Source organism: Carya illinoinensis, chromosome 5 (assembly GCF_018687715.1).
Source record: "Carya illinoinensis cultivar Pawnee chromosome 5, C.illinoinensisPawnee_v1, whole genome shotgun sequence".
NCBI classification, from domain to species: Eukaryota; Viridiplantae; Streptophyta; class Magnoliopsida; order Fagales; family Juglandaceae; genus Carya; species Carya illinoinensis.
This window is the reverse complement of record NC_056756.1, coordinates 39,783,948-39,801,438: the sequence shown is the minus strand read 5'-3', so window position 1 is coordinate 39,801,438 and position 17,491 is coordinate 39,783,948. Positions and strand designations below refer to the sequence as shown.

Genomic DNA, 17,491 nt, shown 5'->3' with positions numbered 1-17,491 from the left:
ACTATTGATCTTTCAAGCATGATCTCATTGAAGGAGATTCGGTTTCGAGTTTATTTTGCAACCAATGGAAGAGAGGTGGTGAAAGAGCAACTGGCGATTGAAGACGAAGAATCGGGAGAGAATAAGAAGGAAAAAAATAAGAAGAAGAGAGATGGAGAGAAACTAAAAAGTGGAGAGAAAAATAAGAAGAAGACGGCTTGGAAGGCGATTGTGAGAAAGAAATTGAAAAGGGGAGAGAAAAGTAGGTTGATTGTTCTAAAATAATGATATAAAATTATGGGTTCTGCTACGTACAAGCCATTTGCGCAATCGTTTGTGTACCGATGCTGACGTGGATAATATTTTCAGATGCTTAATTTAAAATAAAAATAAATAAAAAGAAAAGAAATAGAGAAAACACGAAGGAGAGAAGAGAAAAGAGGCAGGAACGAACGTCGGCTTCAAGCTTCATTTTCTTGTCCTAACAAATCTTAAATCGTAGGTTTTCATCTCCATCTTCTCCATTTGCTGCAGATTTCGGTGAGCTTCATTTTTTTTCCCTTCGTTTTTTTTTTTTCTATTTGTTCTAAGTTTTTATCCTGGGTAGCTCCTTCGTCACTTTGTTTATTTATGTTTTTTTGGTATGAAGATGATGATGTTTATTTATGTTTTCCTGGGCTGCTGTCAGCCATTTTAGATCGGCAAGATAGAAGGTGATGGTTTTTGCTTGTGTGGGCCTTGTCACTGGGACTGAAGGTGGTGGCGATGCTCAGAGAGAGAGAGAGAGAGAGAGAGAGAGAGAGAGAAGAAAATGGAAGGGTGGCGCAACGTTGAGGAGGAACTCACCGTGCGATGGGACTGGGTGATGGCAGAAGTGGTGGCTGTGCTTGACATGGGGAGCAGCGGGGAAAAAAACAGATATGTTGCTCTGTTTTGGGGAGCAAAAACAGAGAAAAATTTAAGATTGAGCACGACCCAAATCTTCCTCTTCTTTTTCATCTTTGCCTTTCTTCATGACCCAAATGAATTGTTGTTCAGAAGCCTCAAGACCCATGGCAATTTTCATTGGCTGAGAATCGGTTAAGTTGGCCAAATTTCCGAAGCATATATAAACAACTGAATCGTTGTTTTTTGTATTAAACCACTTCAAGCATTCTTGTTTATCGATGGAGGATTCTTTTCCCCTCTGACCTCTGTCTTCAGCCTCCTTGTTGCATAGTGAAACTGGACCTATATGCCATGCCTTCCTTCCCAAGACCTTTATGTAATGATTTGCATAAGCCGGTTTGAGCTCATAGAAGCTGTTTACAACAACCCCACAGCTCCTCACCTCTGCTTCTTTGGTTCTTTCAAAAACTTTTTATGAGGTTTAGAATGATGAAAGGTTTAGAATTAGATAAAACTTTTTTATGAGGTTCATACACTTGTAGACTCACCATTGTAGACAGAGAGAAAAAAACTAGTTCCATGAAAAACAAGCATTGGGATGCCAAATTTAGCATCAACATCAGTTGCCCATGGCAAGAACATGTCGGCAACAATGCAATGAGGTCAGTTATCTTGTAGTAGCTGCTCGAGGGGTTGTCGGAGCATTCTCGTGGCTGTCATGAAACTAGCAAAGTTTTCATCGGAAATTTGGGGGAGGAGATTTCGAGTTTTTCCCTTCCCACTCCAGAAGTAGTTGTTTGATGAAGACAAAAACGTCTTCCCGCTCCTGTTGCACGAAATCACTTTCTCCATGCTTTGAAACGCGCCGTTTCATTTGACATGTCAGCATCGGTGCACTTTCTGTTCTGCAAATGGCTTGAAAAAGAGTTTTCCTAAAATTATACGACTTTGTTATAATTGCAAGTCAAATTTGGTGAATACAGTGATTTTACTTTAGATCAAAGCTAAGATAGTTTTGTAATAGTTAATCCAATGTAGGCCAAATTTACGCTACATTAACTAAATTATGAGATGGATAGATTTTCTAGGAGATTTTGTTTGTTTTTACAGATGAAATGAGATGAGATGAATTGAGATAAAAGTTAAAAATTGGATAAAATATTGTTAGAATATAATTTTATTTTGAGATATGAAAAAGTTGAATTATTTATTTTATTTTATGTGAGAATTTGAAAAAATTGTACTAATTAGATAAGATGAGAATATTTGTAAAAACAAACGAAGCAGTAGCCTATTGGCTTTTAGGAGCTTGCAAAAAATGGAGAGAGAGAAAATAAGAATTTTTAACGTTTTTATCTATCAAAATTATATCGATCTCTAGTTGAAGTTAAATTTAACCAATAAATAGATAATTTGATGCACATGCATTTTAGCTTATTTCGGTTAAATCTTACAAAAGAAATGCTTTAACAGGAAACAGATTTTATAAAAATAAATTTATAAATTAATGTAATTTGATGTGATACATTAGATCTAATTTATTATAAAGTAGATTTAAAATATTACATTAAACTATATCAGTTTATGAATTTATTTTTATAAAATCTTTTTGTGCCTTTAACACTTAGATGCAATGCACTTAAAATTATTTATTATTTGAATAAAAATTTACACCTTTACATTTTTTAATTATAATAATTAAAATAAATAAAATTAAGTAACATTTTAGAATTTAATATTGAATCTCATAAATGATGTAAAGTATCACTTTTTAGTTAGTACGAAGGTATGGTATATTGGTTTAATAATTTGAGAATATACCTATGAAAACTATAATTCCAAGATGTAAAACATATTTATAAGGTAAAATTAGTATTAGAATTGTTACATTTAGGGGGACAGATTTTGAAAACACTGCGAGACGGTAGCATTAGAATTGGAATAGTTACAAGCGGTGACGCCGGAGAGAGAGAGAGAGAGAGAGAGAGAGAGACGGAGAGAGAGCGGTCAATGATGAAATTGTTCGATGCACACTGTCACCTTCAGGACCCAAGAATATTGAGTCGGGCACCACAGCTGATCGCCACAGCGCTTGACGCCGGGGTTGTTCGCTTCGCCGTTAATGGAGTTTCCGAGGTATTTATCGACCACGCAAGCACCCCTTTCATTCTTTGTCTCTTTCTTATGATGAGGGGTTTTTCTAGTAATTACCATATTAGCTTGGAGCTCCTCAAGTCATGGTGGTGGTGGTTGTTGTTGTTGCAGAAAGACTGGCATTTGGTGAAGCAGATGGGTGAGAAATATACTAGTGTAATCCCATGCTTTGGCCTCCACCCCTGGTAAGTTTGTTAAATTTATTATTTAATTGTTCTTTTTTTTAATGACAATTTTGAGTCTTTTCTGTTGTATAGATTAGCAGCCCGAGTTTACAGGCGAGGTTTTGATATAACTTGTCATAGAACCTCTTAGCAGCTTTGGACCAATTATGTTATACCAACGGCATATGTTTCTTGTTTTTACTCGCGCGAAACTTCAGCACCTCCCCTATGCTCGATACTCTTTAAATTGCAGGTATGTTGCGGAGAGGACACCCAACTGGTTCGACACGTTAAAAGAGTGCCTTGAGAGTACTCCCTCTGCTGCTGTTGGAGAGGTCAGTTTTTCTCTCCCGTTACTCCCGTTCCCTTGGTCACTTAATGTGGTTTTAGGTGTGACTATAGCTTGCCTACGGGAGAATCTATCCTCAACTTGCATTTGAAATTTTTTCCTCAGATTGGATTGGACAAAGGTTCACGGGGAAGAGAGATTGATTTCTCGGATCAGGTTTTACTATCCCAATTCCTTGTTTCTTAATGCTCCTGTAAATTTTTCTCTCGTTATGGGTTCTGATGTTCCTGTTATGTTCACTCAAGGGCCATTCATGAGTGGTTTTATTTTTTTTGGTTTTTGTTTTTGTTCTGATTATCATGCACTGGAGGGCCAATCTCATGTCAATGTTAGGCATCCCAGAACAAGGGGCCAGTACCAGTCCCTCCCAGACACCATAGGGTAGTATATGGATTGGTATTTGATAACTGTTATTTATTACTCTATGTATAGGGATGATCTGCATCTCCAATTAGTAATAGTTAATTTGTAATTGGATCAAACTTGAACTAGTGGTGTACAAACTTTCCTCTTTGTAAATAATTAGTGATAATTGGGTCTAGTGACTTGCACAAACCTTTCTAGTTTAGGGTGCAGATTTCTTATGGAAGTTCTTGGAATTATTTTTGCATTTAATCAACCCCCTTTAGAAAGTTCCTGCATAATTACAACCTATATTTGCTAAAGATGCACATGTTATCACCCATCCCCTTCAAGTTTCTGAAATAACAAATATACCCTAAATTAGTAATTTGAGGGTTACCTATAGCTTCCAATTCAAGTGAACAAAATTTTTTATACTGATCCTGGAATGCGGATGCAATCATTTTAGTGCTCTTAAAAGGCTCAATACTAGATTTTCTTTTTCTAATTTAAGAAAGGGTTTTTCTCACATTCATAACCTTCCCCCTTTAAAAAAGGAAATTCCCTCATCTCTCTTTGTCCCTCTGTGAACTATTTGTTCTTTTTTCATCTCCAATGTTTATCTCAAAATATTTGTTGGATGAATAAAACTATTTTTTCTTTGCTTTTTTCCCCTTTACTGGTTGATAGAATGCATATTGTTTTAGGGAAAATGCTAAACGTACTTGAGAAAAACTTAAAAAAAACTTACTTCTCCACATGTCAATTATTGATATGCTCAAAATCATGAAATTTCAAAATTTCAAAAGAAAACTAACAAATGAGTCTTGTAAGTAAAAGTTTAAGTAAAATTATAAGTACATGTAGCACTACTCTTGTTTTAGATGGTTGCTGGAGTGTTAGTGGTTTTTTTTTTTTTTTTTTTTTTAATTTTCCAGATTGATGTTTTCCGGCAACAACTTGAGCTTGCAAGAGAATTGAAAAAACCAGCATCTGTCCATTGCGTTCGGGCATTTGGAGATCTTCTTCAGATAATGAAGTATGCTTCTTCATGATATTTGTATCATTTTTACGTTTTTCTTGAAGAATATTATGAGGAAATTAAGCCCGTGTGTGGGTTTGTATTATGAGAATAATAGGCCTGAGTTTTATGGGGTAAACCAATGTCAATGTGACTCGAAGAGATTATTGCAATCCAAACATTAGGTTTGGATCTTTTTTTTGATAGGTAACATTAGGTTTGGATGTCTAAAGTATAATAAGTATTTGAGATTTTATTAGAATTAAAAAGCGTGCGATGAAAGTACAGAAGAAGTATAGAAGAGAAACACCTATACAGAGGAACTGAGGAAGTATAAATTACTTGGACAGGTTCTCATGCATTAGGTTTCTTCAAGTCAAAATTTGTTACCATCAGTACTAGTATCACTCCCTGAGATTGAGTGGCACTGGCTATCTCAATTTCAAATACCAAAGTGATGGGGTTTTACTTCAGTAGAGCATAGATCTCTTCCATTTTTTGACTTTTGAAACTGAAATAGCCAGTGATTTTGCTGTATCTTGCATTCATGTTACATCCCCAGCCCATTCTCCAAAACTCAACGTGCTTTTGTGCAAATTTGTCCTCTATGCACGTGCTTCCCACTTCCAATATTGGTTGTTTACGCCAAAATTACTTTTTGGGATGGATATTTACAATTTCCCTGCTTGGGTCAGGGGTTTTGACATTGGTTTAAGGTTAAGGATCATGTGCTCTGGGATCTTCTAATATATATGCTTGGAAAGGGTTGTGTGTAACCTTAAAAGCATTAAACTGCTTAAGAAATGGAGCATGATCTATTTTTCGAAATGAGATCTTCAGTGGGCTCCTCATTGATTCTTTGCCCCCTTGTTTCTTTCTGCATCTCTGCCATGGTAATTTCAATAATATCATAATTTATCTAGGTAAAGTTGTCTCTGAGCTGTTCATTTCTTGATGTATCTGTATTTCTTACTAGAACTTGTTCTTTGTCCCTCATAATTGTATGTTCAGATCCATAGGAAGTTTTCCTGCTGGCGTTATTCTTCATTCATACCTAGGATCAGCTGAAATGGTACCAGAATTTGCCAAGCTTGGTGCTTACTTTTCATTCTCTGGATATCTAATGTCCTTAGAAGCAAGGAAAGCAAAGAAAATGTTAAGGGCGGTAAGTTGATATAATTCCAGTTTTGCCTACTAAAAGAAAGAAAAATTAAGATCAAACAATTCCAATAGCTTTATTTTATTTTTTTTCAATTGAAAATAAAATAGGAAGGCCAATTTCCTTTTGTAGGTACCTTCTGAAAGGATTTTATTGGAGTCAGATGCACCTGATGCATTTCCAAAGTCTGAACTAGATTCATTGTTTATGGTTGACGGAGACCCCTCCATCCCTGAAGAGCTACAAGGGCAAGGGGGGAAGCTTTCTTCAAATGATGGCAGTTCCAGTAATTTTTCTTATGCTGTAAGAGATGTGTCAACACTGCCAAAAGACACACTCAACCATCCAGCAAACATTCAGAATGTGCGTCTCTTTCTTCACCCCCATTTCTTTCCTTTATAGTTTGAATGGTTCATTTACTTTTTATAGGTATAGGAATAGGGTAAATCAATTTTTTAATTATTTTTGTAACTTGCACCTTGAGGCTTTTAGAAGTAGTGAGCATTGCAAGGTTGTAAAGAGACAGTCTTTGGTGCTATTTTAAGTTTGAAACTACAAGAAATTTTGGACAAATTAGCAGATCAGAGATTCATGAAACAGGACTTACTGAGGGAAAAAGGGAAAAATAGAGGATAAGAAGAATAGGGAGCAATCTTTTACTTGAAAAAAATTGTTTGCTATTACCGCGGGATGTTGAATAGATGGTATGTAGAAAACTACAAATTGACGTTGTTTACTCTCTCTCTCTCTCTCACTCACTCATTGCCAGAGCTGTGGAACAACTTATTTCGGCAGAGTAGGGTTGGTTTAGGTTATATCTACATGGATATCGCAGAAGTTGACCTCTTTGCCAATTGGATATGGTTATATGGGAGCCCACAAATTGCAGCAGGATGGAAGATGATACCTACATGGGAGCCCACCTTGAACCATGTTTAGAAGGATGGTTATTACGCCTTTTGCACTTTTTAATAAAATCTTCTATTACTAATAAAAAATCCATATATGTCTCTCTCCCCTCTCTCACTCTCATTCTTATCAGTAGATAGTAAGAGTCTGTGAAGTTAATCAATGGCAAAAAGAAATTGGCCTAGCAAGCCTGAAGTAGTTGAATGGTAAGATTAATTTTTGGCCTATGACTTTACTAAAGCTAAGAATTGGCTGGGTGAGGTCACAAATTGTATACTACTTGAAAAAGTTAGCAGCATAACTTACATAAAACTTCACAAAGCTGTGCTGATAATGAATAAAAGGATCATGCATTGAAACTAGGACATACTTCACTTAATCAGATTACTTGAAACAAATTGTGTATATTATTGTAAAGGATATCTACAAGTGCTAAGCCTGGTTTTAGGTTGTTAATTAACGGGAAAGTTATGGGCTTTTAACATGTCTAGTACGGTTTACTGATAAACAAAAAGTTATGGGCTTCAGGATTTTTTTTTTTTTTTTGTTGGTAACGAGAGCTCTCAGATAATGTATGATACTAGGTGTGCTTTCACTTCCCTTTCCTGTCATAGTTTTACATTCTTGTACATGCTTAGGAGTGCTGCTGACCCTATGCTACAGCTCATGAGGCTAAAAAGTGTATTCTTTGATCGTCTCCAGGTACTTGATTATGTAGCATCCTTTGTTGATATGACCAAGGAAGAACTTGCAGAAGTTAGTTACAAGAATGCTGTACTCCTGTTCTCTTATGATGGTTCAAAAGTACTCCTGGAAAATTAATGCAGCTTTTCAGATGAAGAACGAGAAACAGAGGTTTTTTTTTTTTTTCCTCTGTGTGTATATGTTATCCTCAATTATGGAATACACATACCGCCCTTCATTATGATTGTTACAACTTGTTCAGAACTTCAAAAGAATCCAAGTAGTTCTATATTCTCAGTAACTCTCTAAACAATAAACATATTCTAATCTGTCTTAGACATGAATGATTGTTTTGCGTGTGGCCAGGAAGCACATGCTTTATGTAATTTCATTTATTCAAGAGAGCCTTCTCTTCTCGAGTGAGTTAGAGTGAGGCTCCAGTGCCTTAGTTTTTTCCACTAAGGCTTACGGTCTCACTTTCTGTGAGTTTTGTGTAAGGATCTTCCGTAGGAATTGATAGTGCAATGGAGGCAGAGGACCTGGTTAAGCGATGGGAAAGATTGCAACTAACAACAGAAGAAAGTGCTTCTTTCTTAGTGAAACAAGAGGGGTCAAAGAAGAAAGACAGGAAGGGAGAACACTACATTGTGGGCAGGGCAATGTTGGAGAGGACTGTTAATAGTGAGGCGTTCAGAACCACCATGTCTCAAGTGTTGAGGTTAGAAGGTTGGGTGAGATTCATTGAGATAGGTGACCAAAGCTTCCTAATAGAGTTTCAAAAACTTGAAGACAAAGATAAGGTCCTTGGTGGCAGACCATGGTTTTTCGATAGAAGCTTGCTAACATTGCAAGAGGTCGATGACACAGTTTCCATCAACAGAGTACAGTTCCAATACAGCCATTCTGAGTCCAATTACACAACCTTCCACTGGCCGCCATGAATGAGGAAGTAGGAGCACAATTTGCGGCCTCTATAGGCCATGTCATCCGAGTCGAAACGGAACTAGATGAACGTGCATGGGGGAGGTGCTTAAGGGTGAGGGTGGCTGTGGAAATTCACAAACCTCTGCTTAGGGGAAAATGGATGCTGTTTGAAGAGCAAGAACACTGGATCTCGTTCAAATACGAAAGACTCCAGAACTTTTGCTTTCACTGCGGAGTCCTCTATCACAAAGGAAAAAATTGCAACAGACTACATTACGAGAAACAAGATGCAGACCAGGCCCCCCAACAGTTTGGCTCCTGGTTGTGAGCCCAACCCGTGCACTCAAATATCTTCAACGTTCGTAACTATGGTGGTTCCAAGAGTGGTGAAAGTGGTGACGCTAACGGTGGAAAGAATGACAACAATAATCACCGAGAAGATTAGGGAGAAGGTAGCGTAAGAGGTGACAGAGTGCCCATGCCAAGAGGCCATACTGGCCAACAGGAGATGTTAGCTAAGTTGCAGGAAGAGACTTCAGCAGGGAAAGGTGAAATGTGGACTCCAAGGAGCAAAGAGTCATGTGCCAGTCGAGAAGTCCCCAACCGCTCAAAAGGTGACAGGTATTTGTATTGAAGCTTTCACTAAAGTGCAAACCCAAAGTCAAACCCCTACTCCATACGAGGTTTCCTTATTGGAGACTGATAAGGGAACCCAAACCCCTAAGAGCAACACAAGCATGGAGTTTGAACTTGAAAAAGTAAACTTAGTTAAGGTAATCTCACTAACTGAACTAGATAAGCCTCTAGGAACTCACATGGGTCAGGAAAAAAGAGAGGGGTTGGACAAAAGCAAGTTACTCAACACTCAGAAAGGAAAACAAAATACTACTAGGTATGAGGGCCCTAGAACTAGGAAATGGAAGAGGCATGCTCGAGGAGAGGCATCCCATGGGGACAACAATGGGGAGGTTACATTAGGTGACATTACTAATATTCCACAAAAACCAAGCAATAAGAGGGGCAGCAAAAGAGAAGGTGAGGAAAATTTACATGACATCAAGAGAGGAAAAAGGCAAAGAGGAGTCTATGGCAACAACAACCAATTGGTAGTGGCTGGTTCCCAGCCCTACCAACACCAATGAGTATCCTAGTTTGGAACTGCTGAGGACTTGGGAACCCTTGGTCAGTTCGAATCCTTAGAACACTAACTAAGGAAAAGTGCCATTTCCTAGTTTTTCTTGTGGAAACTAAAGCTAGGAAACAAAAACTAGAGAATGTTAGAAGAACTCTGAATTTTGATGGCTGCTTTGCAATAGACAGCATGGGACTTAGTGGTGGGATTGCCCTATTGTGGAAGATGGACTGGGATGTTAGGATTATCAGCTACACTCGTTGGCATATCAGTGCATTAATTAAGGAGGGGGATAATGGACATATATGGCAGTTCACAGGGTTTTATGGACACCTAGAAACAACTAAAAGAAAGAGTAGATGACACTTACTAGAAATGTTAAAACCTCCATCACCCATGGCATGGATGTGTGCGGGAGACTTTAATGAAATCCTACACCAAGAGGAAAAACAAGGGGCTGCCAGTAGACCCTATAAACAAATAGAAGATTTCAGGAAGGTTGTGGAGTTATGTGACATTCATAACCTCCATTCCCAGGGCCAACATTTTACCTGGTCAAATAACAGAAGTGGTAGGGAATTTACCAAGAAAAGAATAGATAGAGCAATGGCCAATAAGGAATGGCACGAGCTCTTTAGCTCTGCCACTTGTATTGCTCTAGCAGCTATTCAGTCAGACCATTCTCCACTCTGTATCAACAAAAAAAATTCAGTCAATGGGAACAGACAAAAAACAAGGTGCTTTAGATACGAGGCTGCTTGAGACTTAAAAGAAGAATGCAAGAAAATAGTGGAATACTCATGGAAGGGGAGCTAGCATGGGAGATGAAGGAGCCAGATCAATGAGACAGAGATTGGAAGATTGCCAAAGGAGTTTGCTGCAATGGAATCAAAAAGGAAAAATACATAAACACAAAGATATCAACCAGTCATTGAAAATGATTAGGCACCTTCAAGAGACAAGCACATTGAACCATTTAACAGAAATGCAACTCTTGTAGAAGGGTGTAGAGCTCTCAATGGCAACAGAGGAGATTAAATGGCGCCAAAGAGCAAAGCAGCATTGGATGAAAGTGGGAGACAGAAACACAACCTATTTTCACTTGCAAGCCAGTCAAAGAAGGAAAATAAATACTATCAACAATGTTGAGGATCCATAAGGAAGGGTGATGACAAAGCAGGATGACATTGGTGATGTTTTTACAGGTTACTTCTCAACTCTTTTCACCACCTCCTCTCCCTCTAATTTTGAGGATTGCTTGTATGCACTAGGTTCTACACTTGCTATTGAGATGAAAACATGGCTTCTTACCCCCTTCACTCAAGAAGAGATTCATGCAACAGTGTTTCAAATGAACCCACTAGGTTCCCCTGGACCTGATGGGTTTCCAGCATTTTTCTACCAGAGACATTGGGAGGTAATAGGTGAGGAGGTATGTCAATATGCTCTTCATGTCCTCAACCAAGGTGGCTCCCTAACAGAGGTCAATGACACTTAATATCCCTAATCCCCAAAGTCAAATGCCCCAAAAAAATGACTGAATTTAAACCCATCAGCTTATGCAATGTGTTGTACAAAATAGTCTCAAAAACCCTTGCAAATAGGCTTAAAACCATCCTCCCCAATCTCATTTCCCTTAATCAAAGTGCCTTTGTTCCTGCCAGGCTAATAACAGACAATGTGTTAGTGGCCTATGAAGCCCTTCATTCCATGAGCACTAGAATGAAAGGTAAAAAAGGGTGTATGGCTCTTAAACTAGACATGAGTAAGGCTTATGATAGGATAGAATAAGGGTTTGTGGAAGCTGTCATGTCCAAAATTGGGTTCCCTCTCCAATATATCGATCTCATTCAACGATGCCTTACCTCAATTTCTTATTCAATTCTTATTAATGGGGAGCCACAACAGAAGTTCTTTCCCTCAAGGGGCCTTCGACAAGGAGACCCTTTATCCCCTTACATGTTCATCATGTGTGCTGAGGCCCTCACATCCTTACTTAATCGAGCTGAGCAGTGCAAAGCCATTACTCCTGTCCAAATTGGTAGAGGCCCTATCACTGTGAATCACCTCTTCTTTGCGGATGACAGTTTATTCTTTTGCCAAGAAACTCCCAAGGAACTTTCTAATTTGCTTGAAATCCTAGCTGTATATGAAAAGGCCTTGGGACAGGTTCTCAACAAAGATAAATCCTCAATATTTTTTAGCAAAAACACAAAGAAGGATACTAAGATCCAAATACAACAACTGGCAGGAGTCAAAACAAAAGGCTCTTTTGAGAGATATTTGGGGCTTCTTGCATGTGTGGGGAGGAAAAGAATTATAGCCTTCCGACAGAACCTGGGCCAGAATGAATAATTGGAAGACTAAGCACCTCTTTGGTGTATGGAAAGAAGTACTACTCAAAGCTGTACTACAGGCCATTCCCACATATACTATGAGAATCTTCCAACTATCAGAATCAATCATGGGAAGACTGAATCAACTACTTAGGAAATTTTGGTGGGGCTATAATGAAGACACCTCCAAGATACAATGGATTTACTGGAAACAGCTCAACAATAGCAAAAAATATGGAGGTCTTGGCTTTAGAGACTTCAGGAACTTCAATATTGCACTACTGTTCAAACAGGGCTGGAGAATTCAACAGAACCCAAGCTCTCTGGTGGCTATGGTCTTCAAACAGAAGTATTTTGGTCAATGGGGACTACTAGAAGCAAAACTGTGCTCAAGACCCTCATTAGCATGGAGAGGTATTCATGCAAGCTTGGAGGTCCTTAAGAAAGGACTGATGTGGAGAATAGGAAATGGTCAAAGTGTTAACATCTGGACAGATAGTTGGATACCTTCTTTGCCCTCCAATAAGGTTTTTTCCCCACGAGATGAGGATTGCTGGTGTGAACATGTTAGTGACCTCATTGACCCTACTTTTAGAACATGGAAGGATTCTCTTCTGCAGGAGTTGTTCTTTCCTTAAGAGAGGGAGGCAATCAAAGCAATACCCATATGCTTGGTAGATAGAGAAGATAGAATGGTTTGATTGTACACAAACAATGTGCAATTTTCAGTTAAAAGTGGATATCACATTCATAGGACCATGGAAGTGGAATTTGAAGGGGAACCCTCATGTAGACCCCGTGATCAACAAGCTTGGAAGGCAATATGGAAACTCAGTACAACTCCAGCAATTAAGATGTTCATCTGGAGGGCATGTAGTGAGGCTCTCCCCACCTTGGCTAATTTAAAAAAAAGGAAAGTAGTGGAGGACAGCTCATGAATTATCTGCAAGCAGGATCCTGAGACCTCGTGTCATGCCTTATAGGGCTGTATAGTAGCTCCGGATGTTTGAAACCAAAGTAGCAAGAAAGTCCAGAAGATGACATGCCATAGCAACTTATTTTTTGACATCTGGTCTCATCTCGTGAAGGCTCTGGACACCAAAGAACTCGAGAAGGTGGCTTCCACATTAAGGGGAATTTGGAATAGGAGAAATGACATCCTTCATGGTAAAGTCTTCAAGCGTCCCACCAGAGTTTATCTATAGGCATTAGCAGAACTCACCCTATTCAAGGATTGCACCCAAGTTTTAAGGAAAGGTAGTATCAAGACTCTAACAGGATCACAAAAATGGAAAAGAGAACCATTTCAAGGTAAATTGGGATGCAGCTGTTAAATCAGGGGAATGAAAAATTGGTATAAGTGTCTTAATTCGAGATCACACAGGCCAAGTTGTTGGTGCTCTTCAAGCTCAAAGACCATTTCGAGAAATGCCTTTTGATGCAGAGGCGTATGGAGTGCTGATAGCAGCTGTCTTCATCAAGGAGTTAGGAGTGAAACATGTATGCTTGGAAGGAGACTCTAAACAGGTGGTGGATTTGTTTCAAAATCAAGGCTTGGACTGGAGCATGGGAGGATGTCTCATTCGAGATGCAAGAACAATTCTGAATTCGTGTACCAACTGGAGCATTTCACATGTCTTTCGAGACACCAACAAGGCTGCTCACCAATTGGCACAAGCTGCACTAGATTGCACAAAGGATGTATATGATATTGAGCTTTGCCCATCATGTATTTTGTCTGTAGTAACTATAGAAATGAAGTAATCGTAATACTCTATTCTGATTTTTTTTTTTTTTGAAAAGAACAATTGTATTAATCACCAAAAGATTACAATAAAGATGCAATACAAGAAGGGACATCCTCAATATCAACAAGGACATCAGTAATATTAAATGCATCTCTAGCTAGGCAATGAGCCAAATTATTGCAACTTCTAGGAATAAAATCAACTGAAAAAGAATCAAATCTTTGCAACATTTGCTTAATATCATTAATCAGTAAACCAGTTTGTGCCCAGCTTACTTTGTTGCCTTTAATATCATTTATAACATTCAGTGCATCCCCTTCAAGGTTAATCTATTTCAGTCCAATGTCAATAGCCAACCTTGCATAGTGCAAAGCACCAAATGCCTCAGCCATATAAGGATCAAGAAATAGAGGCCTACACAACCTCATACAAGCTATAACTCTTCCTTCCCAATCACAAATAATAGTCCCAACACCCACTTTGCATTGCACTTTATCCATAGTAGAATCCCAGTTGATCTTGTACACATTAGCAGGGGGAGCTATCCACTAGTGAAGCTAAGGTGTAGCATTAGGAGGATTAGTAGCATGCTGAGAGGAGAGAACAGCAAGGTCTTCTATTCTCTGAGTAGCCTGTCTCATAAGTAGATGAGGACTAGGAAAAGTTTGGTTAAAAACCAAGTCATTTCTTCTCCTCTATAATTTCCATGCCACCACAGCCAATTCAATTAAAACTTCATCATCGAGTTCCTGAATCATTTGTAACAAGAAGTTTCTGAAACTAAGTTGATGCACACTTTGTTTTTGCAATTTTGAGGAACTAAGACACCACACATCCCTAGCTGCCATGCATTCCCACAAGACATGTTCCACAGACTCTTCTTTTTGATTACAAATTGGGCATCAAGGGTCTTTAACAACCTTTCTCTTAAAAAGGTTCAATTTTGTTGGAAGACTGTTGTGACAGGCTTTCCACAGGAATAATTTTTCTGCACTAGTAACTTTAATCCTCCATAGCTTGTTCCAATTTTCTTTGTTAATAGGGGCGTGAGAGTTCTGACCTTTATCTCTCTGATGAAGCTCAAGTTGCAGGTGGTATGCACTTCTAACAGAAAAAATCCCATTAGATGTACATCTCCAGATAATTTTATCGGGACTATTGCAAAAACTGATTGGAATCTGTCTAATTACCTCAGCTTCCCTTTGAAGAAAAACTTGATCAATCACTTCTGTCTTCCAGGTTTTGGCTTCATGATCAATCAGTGCTGAAACTGTCTCCTCAGGATCCAACATATCTATAGGACTTTCAACTTTGAAAGATGTTGGAATAGGCAACCATTTATGGTGCCAAATCTTAGAATCTGGACTATTACCAATACGCCAAAATAATCATTCATCTAGCAATGGTTTTGTAGCTGTGATACTTCTCCATATAAGGGATGGGTGCCTTGTAATTGTAGCATTGAGAAACTGGCCATCAGAGTAGTATTTATCAGAGAGAACCTTTGCAGCAAGGGACTCAGGGAAATGAAGCAGTCTCCACCCTTGTTTAGCCAGCATAGCAAGATTAAAATGCTCAAGGTCTCTGAATCCTAACCCACCAATTGCTTTAGCCTTGCACATTTATCCCAGTGACACTAGTGGATCTTCCTCTCCTTAGCTTTCTGGCCCCACCAGAATTGTTGAACCAATCGACCTATTTCCAATAAAAGGGACTTAGGAATCTTGAAAACACCCATACTGTAGGTAGGGATAGCTTGGATGATAGATTTGAGAAGGATTTCTTTGCTAGCCTGAGATAAGTACTTCATTTTCCAATTGCTGATTCTCCCTCTAACTTTGCCAATAATACTTCTAAAAGCTTTGGTTTTGGATCTTCCAACCTCCACAGGAGTCCTAAATATTTGTCATAAGGTTGAGAGGACTGGATGCCTGCAATTTGAGTGATGAGATCTCTAGAGTTAGCCTTTGTGTTCTTGCTGAACAAAATTGAAGTTTTTTCCTTCTTTATATGTAGTCATAGAGTCGTTTGTTACAAATATTTTTGTTTTTAATGAGAAGTGGTCTCTTTATTAAAAAAAAAAAGTGGTCTCTTTATTAAAAAAAAAAAATGTAATTTCATTTATTCAGGTCTAATTTTGGATATTTTTTGCACTTTCAGCTATCCGTTGGCTGGAAACAACATTTTGGAGAACTCATAAGGGTTTCTTAGTTGTGGAGCTCTAAAGTAAATATGCTAGGGTGAAGAAGACTCATGATAAGCTATTACGACGAACTACTTCAGTTGTGGATGCTAAATGTATGTTTAAGGACTATACTCGTTTAGGGTTGTGCAGTGAGTTTGACCTACCTTTTTTTAAAAAAAAAAAAAAATTATTTTATTTTATTTTATTTTGATTATTATTATTTTTTGGTCTCTATCTAGATTTCATTACAAAAGAAAAGAGATACGCTAGAAGGAAAAGGGACCTCAACACCCGTAAACAACAAATACACTTGTGAAGAAAATGAAAACTAATACTTGGCCTGATCCAATGGTCAATCACCATAAAGGTTGTTACTAGGATATAACTATGTGAATTTAATGAGAAATGAAAAGTGAGTAAATATGGTATCTATATGAAAAAATTAATTTTTTAATAATAAACTCTATTTTTTTTTTTTCAAAAAGAATGTGTGGCGTTTGCACAATTCATGAATAGCATTGCTCTAGTTTAATGGGGTGAAGGTTGAAAATCTCTAATTTAGTATTTTGTTTCATTTTTTTGTAAGAGTTGGCGGTTATGTAATATTCTAGATTGAATATAGAAAAACGTTGAATGGGACCTTACATTACTTGAGACTTGAGAGGGAGAAGTTATTATCCTCTATAATGATTTTAACAAGATGCAATTGTAGCATTACTAATTTATTTGGAGTATTGAATCAAATGCGGTAAGTGTTTTTATTTCAAAGGAGGCGATATCTTAATTTTTCTTATTAACCTTTACTTTTGATGGAAGAATACCTCAATTACTTAGTTTTGATTACATAGTAATCGCATAGTTTTGATGCCCAAAACTAGGTAAGCTTGACTTATCTATAGTAAACATCCTAAGAAAAGTTTTTGGAAGTTGATGAACAGATGACTAAGAAACCTCATTCCCTGCTCCTCCATAATTTAGTCCATCTGCAAGACAAATTTGCTTCTGTATATATGTGTTGAGGTTCCCACTGGATAGTCTCATAGCTGTAAAATGTCTTTCCACGGATCAAAGTATTGCAAAGGAGGGTTGCTCTTCTTATCAAACCAATTAACAACCAGTGGTGAATCTGTTTCTTACAACTAAATCAACTATGGGCAACTGATAGCAAACTATAATGCCAAATTCTAATTTTGATAATTCGGCAAAAATATTAGTTCCGTTGCCCAAAACACTAGAAAAACCATACAAAAAGAACCATCAACTCTACGTAACATTGGATGTGGTTTGTGCTTGTAGTTATTACAAATTATATCAACGCTCTCTAATGAGAACTATGGAACTTGTACTGTGCCTCCTATAATTAAACTGGGCATGACGAGATATCATGTATAAGGAGGGATCAAATCATGCTAACGGGATGGTTCCCACTAATCGGCATCGAGGTCGACGACCCTAGACTTGCACAAGTCTGCCAGATGAACCTAGTGTGTGAGAAGCAAAAACAACACTACTGGCAA

At 38.0% G+C, this 17,491-nt stretch overlaps 2 protein-coding genes across 4 annotated transcripts; one reads left to right on the top strand and one right to left on the bottom strand.

Moving 5' to 3' along the window:
- Nucleotides 1–937: 937 nt before the first annotated feature.
- On the bottom strand, nt 938–1,509 carry LOC122310337 (scopoletin glucosyltransferase-like). Its single transcript, XM_043124232.1, has 2 exons — nt 1,416–1,509; nt 938–1,335 (listed from the first exon to the last, which is right to left on the bottom strand). Exons 1-2 carry the CDS (start codon nt 1,507–1,509, stop codon nt 938–940), a joined length of 492 nt encoding a protein of 163 aa, XP_042980166.1.
- Nucleotides 1,510–2,762: 1,253 nt separating this feature from the next.
- Nucleotides 2,763–16,111, top strand: LOC122311959 (uncharacterized metal-dependent hydrolase YabD). 3 transcript variants are annotated; one of them, XM_043126758.1, is made up of 9 exons: nt 2,763–3,003; nt 3,133–3,206; nt 3,439–3,520; nt 3,640–3,690; nt 4,815–4,915; nt 5,909–6,062; nt 6,189–6,419; nt 7,668–7,820; nt 15,950–16,111. In XM_043126758.1, the coding sequence occupies exons 1-8, from the start codon at nt 2,878–2,880 to the stop codon at nt 7,785–7,787; spliced, it is 939 nt and encodes a 312-aa protein (XP_042982692.1). In that variant the 5' UTR covers nt 2,763–2,877; the 3' UTR covers nt 7,788–7,820; nt 15,950–16,111. The 3 variants fall into 3 exon arrangements, with proteins under 3 accessions (XP_042982692.1, XP_042982691.1, XP_042982693.1); XM_043126757.1 differs by lacking the exon at nt 15,950–16,111 and having other exon boundaries at nt 7,668–7,950; XM_043126759.1 differs by lacking the exon at nt 15,950–16,111 and having other exon boundaries at nt 2,837–3,003; nt 3,072–3,206; nt 7,668–7,950.
- The last annotated feature ends 1,380 nt before the right edge of the window (nt 16,112–17,491 follow it).